A 20,121-nucleotide genomic window follows, 5' to 3' on the forward strand; every position below is an offset into this window, starting at 1 on the left:
TTCAGTGTTTCTGTGTAGGTCTGAGGCTTCCTGTTATACAGATGTTTTTGGAAATGTGTACCGTCTTTATTGTCCCTGAAAAGTAAGGAAAAGTAAGGCACAACAGCATTATTATGGTGAACCTGTGAGACACTATTTAAAGTTGAAGTGGCTTAAAATAAAATGTGCCTTTCAGGAACCGTGACATTAAATAACAAGGCAGACTTTCCAAAATCAAATTCTGTTTGCACTTTTTATAGTCCAAATTAAGATCAATGAGATCAACGCTGTTAGAGAATATAAGGGTAGAAGCTATTCTGGTTACAAACAGCAGCCTCAACAAGTTGACTTTATCTGCGCACAAACGCAGTCGCATGTATTAGAAGTGAATTATTTCCCTGTCAAAGTTGTTTGTGAGTGCAGGAGTGTTTTTGTTGGAGGGGACAGGTGATGGATATAACTTAGAGTGGGCTGGATTTCTGTGTTTTATTGTTTGGTGCATCTGTGCATACGCGTGTGCGTGTGTGTGTGTGTGTGTACCACATCTTGTCATCCTTATCACTACTGACTTGCTTTTCTTTTAACATGGGAAGGAAATGAAACAAGGGAAATATAATCAAAGGGATGGAGACTGACTGGAATGCAATACATGCCCTTGTATTCACACACACCCACACACACACAGTGTAATCGCATCTCTGGAATGAAAGATGTACGTGTGTCACTTATAACAGTAATTTATGCAGAGCCTTAATTGAAAATTGTTATCAAAATCAATTTGGCGGCCTTTAATAGGATGAGAGCAAGAGGATGCAAGAGAGTCAGTTCCCTGGATGATACATTTGTTCGAAAGCAAGAGACAGTGTGTAAGTGTGTGTGCATCTGTGTGTGTCTCTCAGTTTGCAACTGTGCTCTGCATATTTCTGCACATGGAGGTTTCTTTTCTTTTGTGTGTGTGTGTGTGTGTGTCCAGGCAAGTTTTCACTCAGAGTTTGTGTTTGATTCATGAACAGATTCAGCTCAAAATAATAAAAAACCAGTGTTACATGACTGGAGCTAACAAACCATCATTACGCTCTCCTCCTGGATCCCTAATTATAAATGTTAACAATACTTGTTAGAAGTATGACAGTATTTTCACATACAAATTAGAGGTGTCAGTTTTGGTTAAGTTTGCTTTTGAAAGCCTGACACCCATTGACTGGTAACTAACTGGTTGATTGTTGTTGATTGTTAAGGAAAAAACAAAACAAAAACCTAAACTGTGAACTACAAGAGGCCTTTCCTTTTAGTTCAGCACGCTATTAACCCAGTGAGCTTTAGCACCGTGTTTCAAAGCGCTATCAGTTTAGAGGTGGTGAAATTTAGATGTTTTGTGATGTAAACATGTCAACTTTGCTGACAGACAGCCAGCTAGCCACGTTAAGATATGCAAACATAGCACCCACTTGTCTCCGCTGGTTAGCGGCCACCGTGCACTGCACACCACCCAAGTCAGGTGGGAGCTAGCTAGCGGTGATTACTGCTAGTACAGCGTTGGAGCAGAAATATAGTTGATATCCTCCAGTCTCCCCATACGTAACCCCAGTACGTAAGCGGCCTCATTTTGAGCCGCAAAACCCCTTTAGCACTGTTAACTATGTTAGCACAACTAATCATGCTTGCGCTGCTAACGTGCTAACAGAGCTAACAATGAAGTTAACAATGCTAAAGAAGGTTAGCAGCTCAAAACTGAGTCACTTACTCACTGGGTCAACCCTGGGGGAAGACCGTAGACTGTAAAAATAATGTATGTAGCTACCATGACATCACCCATTGTTTTGTGGACTCCCATTGTAAAGCTGAGTTTGGCATTAAGGCTGTTGTCATCTTGGTTTTTGGAGCCAGAAGATAATCGGGCGAGAGGCTAGCCCTGTGGAGCAGCGAGGGATCTGACTAAGGAGCTGAGGACTTTACCAGCAGACATCCTGTTACCTGAAGCAGCCCGCCCTTAATTATGCATAACTTTTAGCTTTAATAAAATGTACAGGTGAGTTATATACATTTCACCTCCTGTTCAGTCATGAAGGGGGAAATTAGCGAAAAAGACCAAAACCATTTTTTGTACCAGGCTGCAAACATGTTAACTTCTGCTCTAAAGTTGGGCATTTTCACTTGTGTGTCTATTATAGATTTTAAATACCTAGATACCCATTGGCTAAATAGCGCCTGTTCAGTCCTATGACGTTGCTTGCCTGGTGCTTGCACCAAAAAACGTTTTAGCTTCAGGGTTTACTTCCATGGAATGTAGTGCACTGAATATGCACAGTAGTATTTCTCCTGCTAGCACCGGCCTCAACTTTTTGCTCGGCCAGTAGACTTAAAATTATGATGACATCATTGGTTTTTAAATTGCTTTTCTCAGCTTCAGGAAAGTTTTTCAAATATGTAACCTCCTTGGATTGAAAATTTATTATAGAAAGAGTCATAATTAACCTTGCTTGCAGTGTGAGGTGCACCATCAACATTTTTATAGACGTGTCTTACACTGGTGGTCTATGGGGTAAATGCTCTTTGGGCCGCGGGTGATTTTTGTTGCTGCAATACCACGAGTGGCCACTGGGAAAAATTGGCTGTAAAGCTGAGCAGCATTCCTGGGGACCTGGTGTCTGTGGGGATTGACTGGCACCTGGAGTCAGCCTCAAGTGGCCATTCAAAGAACTGCAGTTTTTGGCACCTCCACACTGGCTTGAATTTTCAGCTGTGGAAGTTGCTACTAAAGGGAGACTAAGAGAGTTGGCCTGATGTTTCCACAACAGTGGTGCTAGCTAACGTTAGTTCCCACCAGACCAAGCTGGTGTGCAGTACAGTAAACTGAAGAGTAGCAAAATTAACCTATAGACCAACATGAATAAGCATTTAAAATATTCTTTGCAGCTAACCATTGACATCCCTAGTACAAATAAGTACAAAGTATTGGAGTGAATATTATTAGTTCAATGTTTTTTTGTGTCTGTGTGTCTGTTTGTTTGTCTGCACTCACAGTAGGAGCAGCCATAGACTTCTATGCGCAGGCCAATCCGTCCCTCCTCGCTCCAGTCCAGCGGGACCAGCCTCAGGAAACGCGCCACAATTCCCTGCTGCAGCTCATGGCGAACTGAGCTCTCCGAGTTGGAGTTCCCAGAGAAGGCCTGCGAACACAAACACACACACGTACAACAAAATTAAATACATCAAAGACACAAGCCTGAAGTCAAACAAGCAGCTTTGGGACTAGGAGCAAGAGTATTTGTTCCACTCACCACATCCTGCCCTAAAGGTGCACACTCACAAAACATACAAAATAATTATGAGTCTACATATCTAATATGCCGACCATAAGACAATCTGACTGCGGGGGATTTGAAGAGGAAATTGCATATTGTATTCAACTCCGAGTGCATGTAAGAAAGTCCCTGCTCACATCATCTCATATTTAGGCTGATTTCTGGTTCCCGCAAGATTCACAGGGGCTTGTGACTGATGAGGTTTACAGTTCCTTGTCATAACACTGCACTCAACTCATTCTGTAAAGCAGCCTCTGAAATATCAGCCTCGAGAACACAACACATTGTACCATATACAAACAAAACAAATGTGACTGTTCAGTTATTTACTTCACTATGCACATATAATAAAGTACATAGATGTTTTTGTGTAGAATCACATCAATACACTTTGCTTACATGCACCATTAAAGAACAAAGTTTAACTTTAAGAATCCCTGCTGTGTCTGGAGCAACAGCAAGGCAGCATGACGCAAAGAGAGTTCATAGTGTGCGAAGAACAAACAGGCAACAACAAGAAAGTGGTATGGATTTGAAATCGCCAGGCTATATTTGGCAATTTGTCAGCTCTTGAGACATCTAATGGCAGTCGTGCACGAAAAGAACAACATTTGGCCACTCTAAAAGCCTTCAGTAGAGACTTTCAGGGTTTCGTTCTTGTTGTGTTCACAACTTATTTTCTGCATTGCTGTGGCACAGTGAGTGACACTGACCTACTGGGTACAGCAATTACACTGATAAATCTTGTTAGAGAGGGGCAGCTGAATTTATACATATAATATTTATGTATTTTTATTCACACTGTAGAAAAGACAGAACAGAGAAAATCTCCTGTAACGTCTGTGTTTCTGTTTTTATTCTGTATTGTAATGTGATTCTGTATTTTTATGCTGCAGAGCAGGAACGTGCTGTAAACATGTTTTGACTCAGTCAGGACAGTTTAAATGTAAAATATTTAATGTTACTTTTAATCTTTTCCTGTATAGTAATGGATATAAAGGAATCTATGGGCCTTTTCTACTGTCACTTTTGGCTCCACCGATTTGCATTTCCATTGTCAGTTCAGACGTGCCGTGCAACACCAAGCTGCGCCGTAGATGGACCTTCTCAAGAGCAGGCCCTCAAGTGGGTAGCGATGACATCTTGCAGACCGCAACTACCCCCAACAACCCCACTTCTTCCCCTAAAACAAGCCATGTGTGTTACAAAATGAGCACTTTTGTAGCTTCTAACTGAATCTCTGTGGTTTGGAAAACTCAACATTTCCTTATTTTGCTATTTCACAATAAAAGTTTTTATATAACAAAATAATGGGAGGTTTTATTGTGAAGAATCTACAGGAAATTAAGTGTGTTTATCGCTGAATTAGCAGAACTTTCTTAGTGGCTTTTCTTCACAAAAGGCAAGTCTAATGATACAGCAGGGAGGAAAGTGAAAGCAGAAACAGCAACAGTGAAATATTCGATGAAGAGCTTCAGACAACAGGCTCTTTCTGAACCTCTGCAAACAGCTCACCTCCAACAGGTAAACTTCTTTTACCTGCCCTGCTGTGGAAAAACACATGCATCAAAAATAACAGGGTATTTAAACTGTGGATTAGGCCACTGACTTTAGATGTCACCACTCAAGACAAGCCGTCAGCAGTTGAAGACACACCTTCAAGTGGGTAGCATTGTTGTAATGAAAATGCAAATCCCTGCCGCCCTGGGCTGATGGCCCAAACCAAACCAAGCCAAGCCAAGCCAAGCCAAGCCAAGCCTAGCCAGCCCATGACTGTTGAAAGGGGTACTAGAGTACCAACAAAGTCACCAAAAATGCACTGTTTAACACACTCCTTCTTCAAACTCCTTTCTTATTTTCTTTTCTATTTCCTTCTCTCGCCTGCTCCTTCTGCTCAATGTCTCTTCCTTCACTTGACCTGGCACAATGTGAAGAGAACCTCTAACCACCCACTAAACCACAGTCCCTGAACTGTTTTCACTTCTGTGCTTTCTCTCCCCCTCTGAAACAAACCCACACCACCATCCCATTCCCCATGCTTTTCTCTTACACACATATGCACAGAGGAGTTGGCACAAACCATTGGAGAGAAGCATCATTAAAAGCCTAGCAGGTAACTAGATGAGAGCAAGACACTAGAAAGCCATGTGTTGTGCTAGATAAGACATGAAGTGGGCAGGGCAGTGGATGAGTCTAAGCTCTGCTTAGACTGTCTGCAATGAGCTGACTCCTCGGTGACCTAAGTACGTACCCCTGAAGATGTGCTATCTGCAAAGGAGGAGATGGTCAAGAGTTCACACTAAGCTCAGAGCCAGCGAACTTCCACCGTGGCGGGGGAGTGGACATGAGGTGAATGGTGCTTCTATCTCCTCTGTGCCTCTTCCTCACTTTCATTTTTAATCTTTATTTATCCAGAAAAGGTTAACTGAGCGCACAAACACATACGCTTTTTTTATTAGCACCCTGCTTCAAATTCACACAGCTCCACATGACTCATCAGGGAGCCCTTCAGTGTACTTTAACTGCAGCCTCTAGTCTCTGCAGGTGCACAGGTCCTGAAGTTTTGGGTTAAGTGACTTGCTCAAGGGCAGCTATGCTGCTCACTCACATACTCTGTGTGTGTTACCAGCCATAAAAACTACATTTCTAGTTAATACAGTAGCAATTTCAGAACCCATCGGTTATTGGTCTAACTGCGATACAGCCTCTGAGGTGACGGCCAACATTTCAGGGGTAGTAGTGTAGCCAGCGGACATCCAGGGAAAGATATCCTCTTCTGTGTGATGATCATTATTTGCACTTCGATGAGCAACTTGAGACAGGCTCAGACAACACTTCAGCTGATTTCTACAAACAGATATCATATGAATGCAGATAAATTAGTAAAAACCTTAATAAAAAGCAAAAGTTGTCGTCAGGCAATAGCCGTTGGGTTCTGATTCCATTTTTGTGTTCCACCTCTTTTGCTCTCCACACAGGCAACCAAAGCCCGCTAAAACGTACTTGGACTACAACAAAAACCAGAACACTTGCAACACTAAAATATTGGCCATTTGTTTATAGAGATTAATGCAGAGAAGGGAAACCATCGGTCATGTCGCACTCTAAAGGGTACTGATCATCAAATTCACATTCACAAGTTTATGGAACAGCCTGGCTGTGTGGGACTTTTGACTTATTCTTACACACCTGAATCAAATAAACTCATGGATGCTTTCCTTTTGCCTCTGCATGCAGTTTGAACAAAAGTCCAATTGAGAGATTTGCTTTCCTGAGGTCATGGAGCTCTGTGAGATCAAATCTCAAGTGCAGGAAAACACACTGTAAAAACCTTCCCATAGACTGACAACTGGTGTAACTCCACTGTAACAATTTACACATTAGTAAAGACATATTAAAAATGTATATATGTCAAGATTCAGTTCACCTCCTTTGCACTTTTGAAACTGTAAAACCAAAACTTGAGACAAGGCTGTAAGGCGCAGTGTCCTCAGAGCTGCAGCTGAGCTGAGATACATTCCCAGTTTAACAAATCTTCATGCCAGGACATAAAAAGAGAATCTGAAAGAAGGAAAACAGGTTAAAATGTCCTCAAAACTAAAATATTCCTTTAACCACTGGGGCTAGCACCACCCTGTGGAGTTGTTAGTACATTTCTCAGATTTTATCTCAAAGACTCATCTCTCTTCTCTTTTTCTGTCAAATCTTTTAAATCCTCCTTCACATCATGTGCTCTCTTTTGCATGTTTGTCCTTCACTATTCTGTTTCCAGAATGCCTGTGGTGCTGGCTCAGGATTTGAAGCACAAAAAGCACAAATGCATCAATCTGCATGCACACACGGAGCACATATGCACACATACACACGGCCGCCCGCACACCACCTTGCCATTTAAACCTTTCTGCCGCGTTAAAACCTGATATCACACTTAAGCTCCTTTCATAGGTGGAAATAAAATAATAATATTAAAAACTCTGAATAGTGTATATCTACTGAGGATTTGGCTGACTGCGTGCAGAAGACTTTACTTCTTTTTGTCCAGCCGACACTTTCCTCTCCTTGCCCGTCAAGGTATGAAAGATAGAAAGGGAGAGAGAGAACAAAACCGTTTTGCGGCTCCGCCCAAAAGCTCCATCCCCATTTTCCAGCTTCCTTCTTTTATTTCTCTATTGTGTTCATCCCGCTATTCGGCACTTATCTGTGCTTGGCTGAATGAACAGCTCAATTCAAAGGCATTACTATGCAGAGCGGAGGGCAGAAGGTAGGATAGGGAAGAGAGGAGGAGGATGGAGATGAGGAAAAAGTTGTGGATGCTGAACACCTCGCAAAAGTCTGCTTAGTCAACCATTTAATTCCCTCTCCTCCAGAGTCAAATCATTAACCAGCAAACCAATGAGTAATTGGGAATTTGTGTGTGTGTGTGTGTCACTTCATATAGTGTGTATGTGTGACCGTTTACCTCTATGTATGTGTGTGTAAATGTTAGGCAACTTAAGAGCTTAGACACTTTGACGTTTTGTTTAATCAAGAACTGAGGTAATTTACGGCAACAAAGGCCACAAAGTGCCTGAGGTAACTTTTAGTTCTTTCTCAGCATACGTCTGTGTTTGTGTGTGTACTGTACGTGTGTATACGCTTTAATGGATTTGTGTTACTCTATTCAAGTTTAAGCCTTTTATTGATGTATATTTATGCTATGTCTGTCAAACTACTTTTCAAATGTACTACAGTTTTCCATTAAAGAAACACACTTGGGAATCCTGAGCAGATTCAATGTGAGAAATATTTACTCCTGTTTTCTGTACTCCTGTGAGGATGTGCATTAAGTTTAAGAATATTAAAAACCGATCACGCTGTGTTTTAAAACTTTAAATAAGCGTAGTTAGTCAGGGAAACTTTGGGTGAGAATCAAGCAGTGCAGCGCTGTCACATGATTTAAGCAATCCATGAGATCAGTGGAGAAAAAAAAAAAGAAAAAGCAACGAGAGGAAACTTGGAAAACAAAAATAATGAGGGAAGCCGAGAGCCAGCCAGTGTCCTTGTTGGGCATTTGGAACACCGGGGCTGCCGTCATTCAAGAAACAACAAGCCAATCACTTTACTACAGCTGGTCGACAAAGACCCCTGTGGTCTGCTCTGTCTCTCACACACACATCACTCGCCATGTAAACAAGACACACACACATGTTGGCATGCTTGTGCCCATACACAAACCTGGGCATTCACACACACACACACACACCCATTATCTACTTGCTCAGCAGCTCTCCCGCCCTTCAACGCAGGAGTTACTTACTTATTCTCCCTGGCTGCATGTTTTTCATTTCCTGAATGTGCATCTGTCATTTCTATCTGTGTGTGTCTGTTTGTGTGCCAGTGAGTATCTATCTGTATGTGTGTGAGTGGATGTATGTGCTTGTGTGTCTCTGTTTTGACAGCCAGAGACAGGCCTTTCCAGAGAACAGATCTCCAGATACTGAGAAACAACAAGTGAAAGCTATTTTCTGGTGTTTGCTTGTTGCTGAAGGACGCTTTGTTAGACCAGCTCAGAGTAGAGGCCATTGTGTGTGTGTGTGTGTGTGTGTGTGTGTGTGTGTGTGTGTGTGTGTGTATGTGTGTGCGTGTCGGTGTGTGTGCTCCTTCCTAAAAGAGGCAGGGGAAATCAGTCCGGCCTGGTCTGGTCTTTTGTTTTTATCGACAAGTGAACAGGACAAAACAGAAGGGCCATAGAGAAATTTGTGTTTCTGTGAAACCCTGTGGGTGGTTGTGTTTGTGTGGGTTTGTGCCTCAACTGTGCCAACACAGGACCAGCTGTAGTAATGCTAAATTTAAGTCATGCATCTTTAAAGATACACTATGCAAGATTTTCCTAAAAAACAATGTATAGACGCTTCCTCCCACTGCAGAAGAAGTCCCTCTCAATCATTGCTGCTGACCCACTAGATGTGTGTGGTGGTGTATTTTCTGCACAGACTCTGCCCTCTGCCTGTATTTTCTTATTTTCTTGTTATTGTCTGTGCTCAGGAAGTTTATGGGCGTGTATCCCCACAGTGCTCAGGTAAGGTCAGGGCTTCAGAAAAAGGTGGCATCCAGGTGCCAGAACATATGCAGCAGGCATCCAAGAGAAATCATTGTAAAAATGCAAATATAGCAAGGCAAAACGCCAAACGAGAGTGAATCTGACGTTGGCTTTTAATTTCACTTTTGCTGGCAAGCGTGTTTACAATCAGTACCAGACAATCCTGCATAGTGTACCTTTAAAATCTATTAAAAAACACTGAATTACAGTGTATTCTTAGTGTTGAGAAATTGAGCTCATATGCTACATTCATTCACAATTCTCTCTCTATCACACTCCCATTACTTCCACCAATCAGTTGATTATCAGTGTTCCCTCTCTGGGTTAGCAGAACTTTGCCACGATCTCCTCCAGCCATTCATGTTGCTGCTGCCAAACTTTAAATCTGTTCTCCTCTCTGCTCCTGTCAGCTGTCATTTTAGGCAGAATTATTGCCCCCTCGTCCACCCCATTCACCTCCAGTCACCTGGACCAGCTCATCAAAAGCCCACTCCTCTTCACACCCAGATCCTCAGCTCCCTCTTCATCTCATCATCATCATTACCACCACCAATGTCTAGACTCCAAAGGGGGGGGATGTGTCTTGTCTTTACCACCCTCCTAGAGTAGATGATGATCACGACAGGGTCTAATCGCCAAAGACTTTTCACATTCATTCATTTCCGTAGCGCTCATCCTGTCAGGAGTCACAGGGGGCTGAAGCCTATCCCAGCTGACATTGGGTGAGAGGCAGGGTACACCCTGGACACGTCGCCAGACTGTCACAGGGCTGACACATAGAGACAGACAACCATTCACACTCACATTCTACACACCTACAGGCAATTCAGAGTCACCAATTAACCTGCATGTCTTCGGATTGTGGGAGGAAGCCAGAGTACCTGAAGAAAACCCATGCTGACAAGCTCCACACAGAAGGGCTCCCCCACCCAGGCTTCGAACCCCCCACCCTGGATTTGAACCAGGAACCCTCTTACTGGGAAATTTATGGGCACATGTAAATAAATATTAATTTCTCTCGCGAGTCTCTCCTGATTGAAGTAACCTTTATTCTGTTTAAAAAGTAGAGTAGAATAATGTTGTCACTGTGACTGTGTACAGTATGTGTTTGAGTGCCTACAACACTGGCTTATTAAAAAATACAACAAAACAATAGCAAGTATTTGTCTGTCAGTAGCGTTACTGGCATCTAAATGTAAAACCATCCTCAGAGACTGCTGTGATCAATTCAAATCTCCCACTGCAGCACTTCTGCCGTTGGACAAGTTAGCTCCTCTGTGTGGAAACAGCTTTGTCTGCCCTCATTCCAACAAACTAAAGCATTTTATTAGCCCAAATGTGAAAAATGCTCTAACTTAAATATCTGACTGTTCCTCCCATGGGAGGCTTTACGTTATTCATGTCCCTTGCCTGAAACTATATGTCAGTAAAATACAGCAAAACGGGAACAGGCCTTCTTGAACACAAAAAGCTGCCTCAATGGGAGAGATTCTTCATCTCCTCTGGCTAACCACTTCTTGACACTTGGCCCACAGAATTAAAATTCTGAGCTACACAGTCAATCAAGCCTCCCACTAGGGGTGGAGACCACAAGCAAGTTCTGCTGCAGGCAGAAGTTAAATGGACTTTTGATCTGGGTCTATAGCTCAGACAGGCTGAACGGGGAACTTGACCTTTGCTGTATCCCCTGACGTTTTCTTGTCATTCTTTGTGATTCAACTGTAGTGTTTTTTGCATGGTTTTGATTGTCGACTCTCCCTCTTCCTGACAATTTCTTTCTTTCGATTATTGATAAAAGTATAATCTTAAAATATGGATTTCTTCTAATTACTGTTGATGTTTATCCATGCCTTTCCCACTCAGTTAGATATGTTACCAGTTTTATATGCATCAAATACATTTTCATATCACTGATATTATACTGTCTATGCCAGGGGAGAGTTCCCCTGCTTTTCCCCTCATTTCTATGACTATTCACCATTACTCTTCAATGCTACCTGAAGAGGAACCTTAAACTTGAACTGCACTGCATGTTTCTCTTGCCAGCATCAGGGATGTTTCTAGGTACGTGTCCTGCATCCCTGACCATTAAAATCTGAAAGGACGCAGTAAACTCACTAAAGATGCATCTATGTTTTGAATGATTTTACTAGCTTTGAAATTATTCCTCATGTTTCATAAACCACTGAGGGTGAATTTTGTATTTTGGATGTTATTATCACACTGTCAGTGATGTGTTAGTGTTTTGATTCAGTGCTCTGCCAGATCTGACACCTGCCCATTTGCCCACCGTTATCCCTGGCTCCCTGAAGCTCAGTGCGCCGAGCCAGTGGTGCCAGTGGGATGGCACAGAGGTCTCCGGGGACTACCGGTAGACAATAACCTTGTATGTTTAGGTTCATAAAATGTACATGAATTCACAAATATGTAGGATATTTCTACAGATGTTCCTGTAACATAATAATCATGGTCACGATTTTGGCTTCACACAATTAAATGACTGTGATCACCTGTAATACTGACATTCAAAATAAGTGCTCCACTCATAGGAAACTCATATCAAATCAAGCACTTCCTAAACTAACAGCCAGACTTCCCTGTTGGAGAATCATTTTTTGTAAAGACATCACTAACAATACCTCTCTAAACCCCTGTCCTTGACCGTCATCATCGCAGACATCTGTAACAGCAACACTGTACAGCACATCGCCATCCAGCTCCCAAAGATGGACCGAAATAAGCAATTGCATTCTGCAAAATATTTGTGTCCAAAAAACACTGTTTTTATCTGGTTGCACTCTGTAATGGTATATTCATATTTCGGCAGCCTTTTATTTTTGGACACAGTTTTATCTGTATTTTGCTTCTAGGCGATGCACTGAATTCAGATGAAGGAAAAAGTGAAAGCAGTGCCTTGCTGATTTAATTTTGGGGCGTACAGTTTTGGTACAGTTTTATGCTGATTTTGTTTGTAGGAGATGCACTGTGGATGAGGAGCAGTCATATTTTGGTGCAAGGATTTTGTGCCTAGAATCAATGACAAACTGTGAGAAATAATTGGGATCTCAATATTGATCAAAATAATAATGATGATGGGGCACCCATTAGCTCCCCTGGTAGAGCAGTAACCCAATTTACAAAGATCTTGTCCTTGCCACAGCGGCCACAGGTTCGATTCCAACCTACGGCCCTTTGCTGGATGTCGTAACCCTCTCTTTCCCCTTTCACACCAACAACTGTCCTATTGATAAAAGGCAAACCTATCAACATCACTCCAACTTTACGTCCATTTTCTGCTTTGTGCATTTTTGCTAATTTCTTTGCATCAAATGCTTTAACACATATTTTTTTTCTGTGCAGACAAGGTGTTTCCAATGTGCTTTCTGTTAGTTTATTGGAGCTGGTACATTATTATAACCCCTTTTATCCGTTATTGCCATGTGCCGAAGTGCTGCTATTCAGTTCGGTCTCTCATTAACTGCTCTCACCTGCTAAAAGGAGCTCCCAAAGAGCTGGTGACAAAGGGAACTGAAAACCTTTTCTTTGCTTCCCATACATTATTATCTGAAAAACGAGGAACACTTCCAGAACATTTCAAGCTAATACTTTTCTATGCACTTCCATTTTGGGATAATTAATTGCTGTGGAGTAATCGAAAGAAGGAAAGGCCTCAGTAAAAATCAAGAAACATTTTAGCATTAAACCATAATCAGTATTTCCGCGTCAAACTTCACTAAATTATCATTGGTGTGCAAAATATTCCCCTGCATTGAATTTAATTTTACAGAGAGCCAGACAGGGACACACACATACACACACATACACACACAAGGAAAGAATAGAGCTTTAAGAGCCCATTACTCAGCCTGTGAACATTTGGCACCTTCTCTCCCCTCTGCTCACCAGGGACCAACACTGATGGAGTGAAGACTGCCTCCCCGGCATGGCTATGAAACCTCACACACCACATGGAGCTAAGTCGGCCTGTTTGTCTGAACGCCTGCGCCTGCCTGCACCTGCTAACTACTCATTATTTGGAAGTGCATGTGTGTTTTGACATGATGTTTGAGGGGGCCGGCATTTTTACACTCATTCATGTTTGACTCCTCCTCGTGCATCACACCGCCTACTCACCCAGAGCTTTGACATTAGTTGTAAGACCCACAAGAGCCATTTGGAAAGAGGCAAGTTCTATTCAGCAAAATGAGTCAGACAGACACCACTCATCACTAATACTCTTATGGACCAAAAAAAAAAAAAAAAAAGATAAGTGGTTGGTAGGGCACCACCTGTGCATAGCTGATATAAAATGGGTGCCACAAACCTCAGTGCCACGTCTTGTCCACTTCCACAGAAGTACAATGTTCATGTTCATGACAGCGCTATTAAAATTTCATAGCAGCCACTCAAGTCATACCAAAGGAGACTTCCATGGCTCACTGGGAAGTGTCCTCTCTATCTATTTCATTTCATCATATTCGTTATTCACACTCAGCAATTTTTAATTCCCGTACAACTCTTATCTGGAATGGAGTGAAGTGACATTAAAGGGGCTGACGTTCAAGTCCTGTGAAGTCTGTGCAGCGGATCAAGATATAGAGCCGAAAGTTAGAAAAGACTTTATATCAATGCAGATGAAAAAAAAAAAAAGCCATAAAAGTCGTATCCATGACTGCAAGCACTGCATTCCTCTGTGGTCTGATTAGTTAAATTCAAACATTTTGGACTTTAATGCAGGATGTAATCATTCATTTACAATGGCTGACGGCAAATGGTCAGCAGAAGTCGCTGCGAGTCAATGTGTGTGTGCATGAACATGTTTATATGCATCTGGGGCCTGGTTGGCTCTTTATGTGATGTAATTTATGTGCTGGGTCAATATACGTCAGGATCAAAACAAGAGGATAATATCTATTAATACACACATCAAACTTAATGCTACACCTCCTAAAGACCTTGCATTAATATCAAACGAGTGCACCTCATTTCCTCTGTCGTAAATAATCTCCTTTGATCCCCTCCCCAGTCTCTCTTATCAGCTGGTGCCAGTTGCCGTTTGGGTGGTGGTTATGGATCATCTCCATCTGCGACTTGACTCATTACATAGCATCTTGGATAGCACTGGCTTTAGTTAATCTATGCATGGTAAAAACAGGCATTCATGTATGACAGAACAAGCGGCTGCCTGTTTCTCTTGTGTTACTGGCAAAAGCAATTACTTGTTATCAAAAAGAAAATATTACCCTTTATAATGTGTCTACTACCATGACTACAAGGGCATTGCCATTTATGTGTAGCGCCACTAAGACAGAACCACCAATGCAGTGCAGGAAGGCTTGGTTGGAGTATTGGTCTGGCTGAAATGATTTCTAGATGAGTTAACAAAAGGCTATCATCATTCAAACACGGGAGGCTTTTCTTAACAGCAGCTCCTGCTCGATTGTGCGGCTATAATTAGAGCAAATACATTAGTTAAATATTTCTGTTTACATAATATCTCCCCTTCTCCTACTCCTGATATCATCACAGCAAAGCCAACATTCACACAAACTTTATACACACAGGCTTGATAAGGAAAGGAAAATGGTCCATGCCATCAATAAAGAATGACAGCAATTATATATAAAGCATAACAAATGCAAAGTGAACCTACAGTACAGTAGCACCCCTGCTGAGATCTGGAGCACCCCTCCTAATCACTCAATTACAAGCTGACATTTAGCAGTCAGCAGTTTCGCTGGCTAAATACAGTATGAATGTATGAGTGAGGCGTTTGGTCCTTCAAAACAAAGGGTTCTCCTCAGAGAAGCAGAAGTGCATTAGCGTGTAGTGTGTTCAATTAATGCTAAAATTGCACCAAGTAGCCCTGTGAGTACTGGAAGTTGGTGGTGTGCCTTTGTAACCAAATGGTCTTTTGCAGTGGTTCCCAACTGGTGGGTCGTGGTCCTAGAGTGGGTCATGAATCCATCCTAAATGGACCACAAGTGACTCGCAAACATGTCAAATTTGTAAAAAACAAATTCCAATTTTAAGTACAATGAATTTCTGTCACAGAGCTTTTATTTGGAAGTGCTGTTTCCTGCTGTAGAGCTATTTGACAGAGACAGCAAACTATATAGTATAAAGCTGAATAGATTAAACTGTGTGGACCTTGAACTAATGCCGAAGGAGAAATCTGGATCCCGTGGCTGGAACAGTCAGGAGCCACTGCTTTAGAAATACTTGCATCTAATGGGGACTTTTTTACAGTGGCTGAGAGATATACAACATATCACACATCATAAAAACACTTATTACATCGCATTTCCCAACACACAAGAAAATGAGATGACGCGATGCAAATGCTCACAGCACAAGCAAGAAGCAAAACGCTTGCATCGTGTTTTCTTATTTGCTTGTGGTTTGAGGATTTGCAGTGTGTGCATTGCGGAATCGATGAATGTGCTTTCTGAATTTGGGGGTGTTTTCTTAATGTGCGTGTGTCGTGTGGATTTGCTGGTTTTTTGGAGTTTGCGTGTATTGTGACCTCTCTCGGCCACCGTACTTTTTAGGCCCAATCCCAATACCCCCCCCTTGTCCACTACCCCTTAGCCCTTGGGCCTACCCCTTGGCTCTCAAAATGAAGCAAAGAGGGGTAGGGGTAGAAATCTTTCCCTAGGAATTGGGACACCACTCACTGCATCACCGCATCAGTTATGTTCACGCATACGTAACTATTTTAAACAGGAAGCTGCGAGCCATCTACATTTCCAACCTGCATCTACAGTGGAGTCTCATTCATCCTACCGATCACATTTGCCGCGTTCATTATGCTTCATTTGATGAACGAAAGACGATAGGGGACTTCTGCTAGCTAGCTAACCAGCTAACATTGTGAGGCAGCATAGTTATACTGGCTGGCATGTTATCGTAATGTGAAAAGTCCGACAATTTTGCAGAACAGGACAGATGACAGACGTCAGATAGTGCGAGCTAGCTAGCTAGCTAACAAGCAACCTGACGATGTTATGTATTAACTTTTTTCCCCGTCTTTTGCTCGGTGGTAGCCATGGCAACGTCTACCCCTTGCTGGCAAGTCAGCATCTGAAATCTCCCCTCGTTATGCCCCCTACCCCTACACACAAAAAGGAATTGGGACCCTACTACCCCTCGCGGGAACGTGCAAATGTAGGGGTAGGGCCAAGGGGTAGGGCTAAGGGGGGGTATTGGGACGGGCCCTTAATCAGATTTGCTTTTATTCATCTGTTAGAGTGTCTAAAGACTGCAGCCCAAGACTTGTTTTAATGCCAGATCAGTTCTCTGTATCAGCAAATACACCCCTCCTTTACAGCACTTTAATACATATATGCAAGATATTTTGAGCGCTCTTCTTATCTTTGTTTTTACACTAACAATTTTATTCATTTCTCCTTGCTTCATCGTTGCCTTTCTGGACCCTTGCACTAATGTACACTTACTTTCCTCTCTTTCCTTCTAATGTAAGCCCCTCCAGATAAAAGTGTCAGCCAAATGCCTGAATGGAAATGGAAATGTATGAGGCACTTGATGTCTGTATTTAATCAGATGCAAAAGCACAGAGGGCGATTTAAATCTTGCAACAGGGAAAATCACTCAAGTTCAAAAAGTCAGCATTGTACTTTCATTTCTCTTGTTGCTTTACTTTCTTAGAGCTGACTGTGAAATATCACGGATAAATAAATCAAGCTGCAATTTTTTTTTAAGTCAAAACTGAGGGAGGGAGGTAAATACATCTACTCCTGTACGAGTGCAGTTAGAGAAACTTGCTTTGGACTACAAGCTGTACCTCGACATTCTCATATCATTTGCTTAAAACACTGGTACAAAACAATTATACACCATGATGAGTGAAAAAGCCAAAGACTGCAAAAATAATGGACGTAGCTACAGTGACATCGCCCATTGGTTTGTGGACTCCCATTTTGACGCCTTGAGTTCAGCATTTTGGCGATCGCCATTTTAAAGAAACCATATTTGGACGAGAAGGTGGAGCTGTGGAGGAGCGAGAGGTGGATCTGACTGAGAAGCAGAGGACACTATTGACTTGAAGCCTTAATAAAATGTAAACAGGTGAGTTATATAAATAATCATCCCTGTGCAGTTGTCATGAACGAGGAATTTAACTATAGAGACCACAACTGTTTTCGTACCTGGAGTGGAGGACTGCAGATTTTGGCATTGGCATGTTGGCTTCATTTTTCAGCCCCAAAGGTTACCGCTCAGAAAAAACTTGCTGTAATTCAACAAGAGCTTTGGTGAAGAGACATAATACTGGTATGCCAGTTTGTCTGGAAGCAGTCTGGAAGACACTGTGCACAATGCATTCTGGTTGTTGGAAGCTTTTTTTTCTGGCACTAAAGCAAAATAATTTCAAATTTGTACTACATAAGTGACCTAGTTTTAAGAACTGGCCCTATATCAAGTGGTAAAAGTTCTCTTCACAGGCTACAAAGACACCAGGAAGTAGACGTGTTTATCTCACAACATGTAAGATCCAAAATACAGATACCACTGTATGATATGTGTTAGATTAGTAGCCCTGTCCAAGCAACTATAACTCACTTGCCTTATGCCCTGGTTTCTCAAGCATGAGCCAAAAGGCTCACAGGCCAGCTGACAAGATAACAAGGTCAGTAATGTGTTTCCAAGCACAGAGGCTTGAAAAATTATTTGGGTCCTGTGTTGCTGTTAATCTCAGAGATGCTTTTTCTCTATGAGGTCAATTTACAGCAAAAGATTTGTATTTTTTCCCCCCTTTTGTTCTGACTTAACTGCTGTTAAGTACTAAGGTATCTTTATAAATATTAGCATCATGTACTACTGAATAATAATTTTGCTGCACAGAAGATCACCATACAGTTGTAGCCTTCTTGTTTACAGCACACACTAAGGAATATGAATGCGATGCCTCTGTACACCTCATAACAGGAAGAGGCATGCATACATGAAACATGAAAAAGAGATGTTTGTTTTCTGCACATTTAATACTACCTTGCAGAAAAGAAGCCAGTGCTATGGAAAAAGTTTTGGTGGCAGGGACTAATGCCATATTTAAGAATCGTCCTAAGACCAAAAAACACATATAGGGCTATTTTTCATTGGTCCAGAGAGAAGCCATTATTAACACGTCCCTCTGAGATCCTGTATCAGCGTAAGATTTGCAGCACTGGCTGTGCTAGTTTATTGGATACATACATTACTGTCTGCTGACCTGGTGTACTTGCAGCTTCAAGCTTCTCATCCACGTTAATATATAATCTGACAGTGAGACAGAGCCTGCTAGCATTATCTAAACAAGAGTTATGGTAAACAAGTGTGTCGACAGAACATGTGACTTAGAATGTTTGTTAAGTTAATTGAGTTTTAATGTGCAGTCAGACAGAGAATGTTTTTCTGTGCTTTCACAGAATTCACTACACACCACATTCAGCTTTTAATGTTCCCACTGAGACACGCATTAAATCATGATGCCGCAACTGTTGAATCAACGTCTGACACTTAAACTGACAAAAGACATCAAGATGATCACTTGAAAGGTTTCCAAGACATACACTTCAAATTGTTACCTGTCACTGAGTACTCAAACTTTCTAAAACATGTGTTATACTGACATTTTTGCAACTGCCGCCAATTTATAAGATGGATTTTCTATTTTTCATTTATTTATTACCAGAGTGTATGACACATAAAAAATAACTTTCATTCAAGTACCCACTGTGAAGTTATAATTCTAAACAAAGATGGTTTTGTCTCAATCATAAAATGTATCATTAAGGTCAAACAAACCAGTGTGTGCATGTGCGTCCTTGTACAACACAAGATATAAACAATATGAACTTGCTAATCAACACATTCCTCTTTAGCAAACTCAGTTAAAAACTCCACTCTCTATTTACTGTGATATTTAAGAGATAACTCAATAATAAATTATCTATGCAGTGTTTTCCCCTATAAGTATGATAATTGTGTAACTGATTATTTGAAGCGAGTATTGACAGTCTCTTAGGCATCGTCTGCTGTTCAAGCAGGTTTAATTATCACAGCAATTCATCAATGTCATTGTGACTCCTCAGCAGTACATTAGTGGGGCATTAAAAACATTATTTTTCACAAAACCAATACTGTAGTTGCCAGGCCTTTGAGAACAATCCCCCTCCCAGCAGAGTGAGAATTATACGATGACAATCGGAGGGTCAAACTTTTTCTCCACGTGTCCTTCTATGAACTGAAGTCTTAGAATCTTATATCAATATCTTGCTTGTTTAATGTGATATCTGTAGGAGACGATGAAACAAATCCATTACACAAGCTGATGGGGCACATAACACTCAACAACTTTTGTAGTCAGGGGTCACCAACAGAGGAGTCAAGAGCTGCCAGCTAGTTTGACCCACACACACACTCACACACAAACAAACAAACAATAACAGCAGACCAACATTTCCACTCAAACACAGACCCATCCAATGCTGTACCAAAACCAAAGACACTATCAACCTGCCAAAGAGGTAGGTAGAGCATAGGCCTGTGCCTAACACTAATATTGAAGGCATAGACCACCCAATAATCTAAATTTGTTAGCTGTTTTCTTACTTTAAAACAGTCTAATTGAAAAAAAAAAAAACAGATTGTAGATGCTGCACTGGTCCCAACACCAAAATGAATGGATAAGAAAGGACTCGGTCTAGGGGCTCAAAAGCCTAGGCTAGTGACTGCTATCTTTGTATTAATTCAGATGTA

General features: G+C 41.6%; 1 protein-coding gene across 1 annotated transcript in view; it reads right to left on the reverse strand.

Moving 5' to 3' along the window:
* Positions 1-20,121, reverse strand: part of cntnap2a (contactin associated protein 2a) — a 462,042-nt gene that overhangs the window by 230,316 nt on the left and 211,605 nt on the right. The window contains exon 4 of the mRNA XM_049564641.1: positions 3,002-3,149. Within this exon, the coding sequence (XP_049420598.1) occupies positions 3,002-3,149 (148 nt within the window). The remainder of the gene's footprint in view (positions 1-3,001; positions 3,150-20,121) is intronic.

The sequence above is a fragment of the Epinephelus fuscoguttatus genome, linkage group LG21, assembly GCF_011397635.1.
Source record: "Epinephelus fuscoguttatus linkage group LG21, E.fuscoguttatus.final_Chr_v1".
NCBI lineage: Eukaryota > Metazoa > Chordata > Actinopteri > Perciformes > Serranidae > Epinephelus > Epinephelus fuscoguttatus.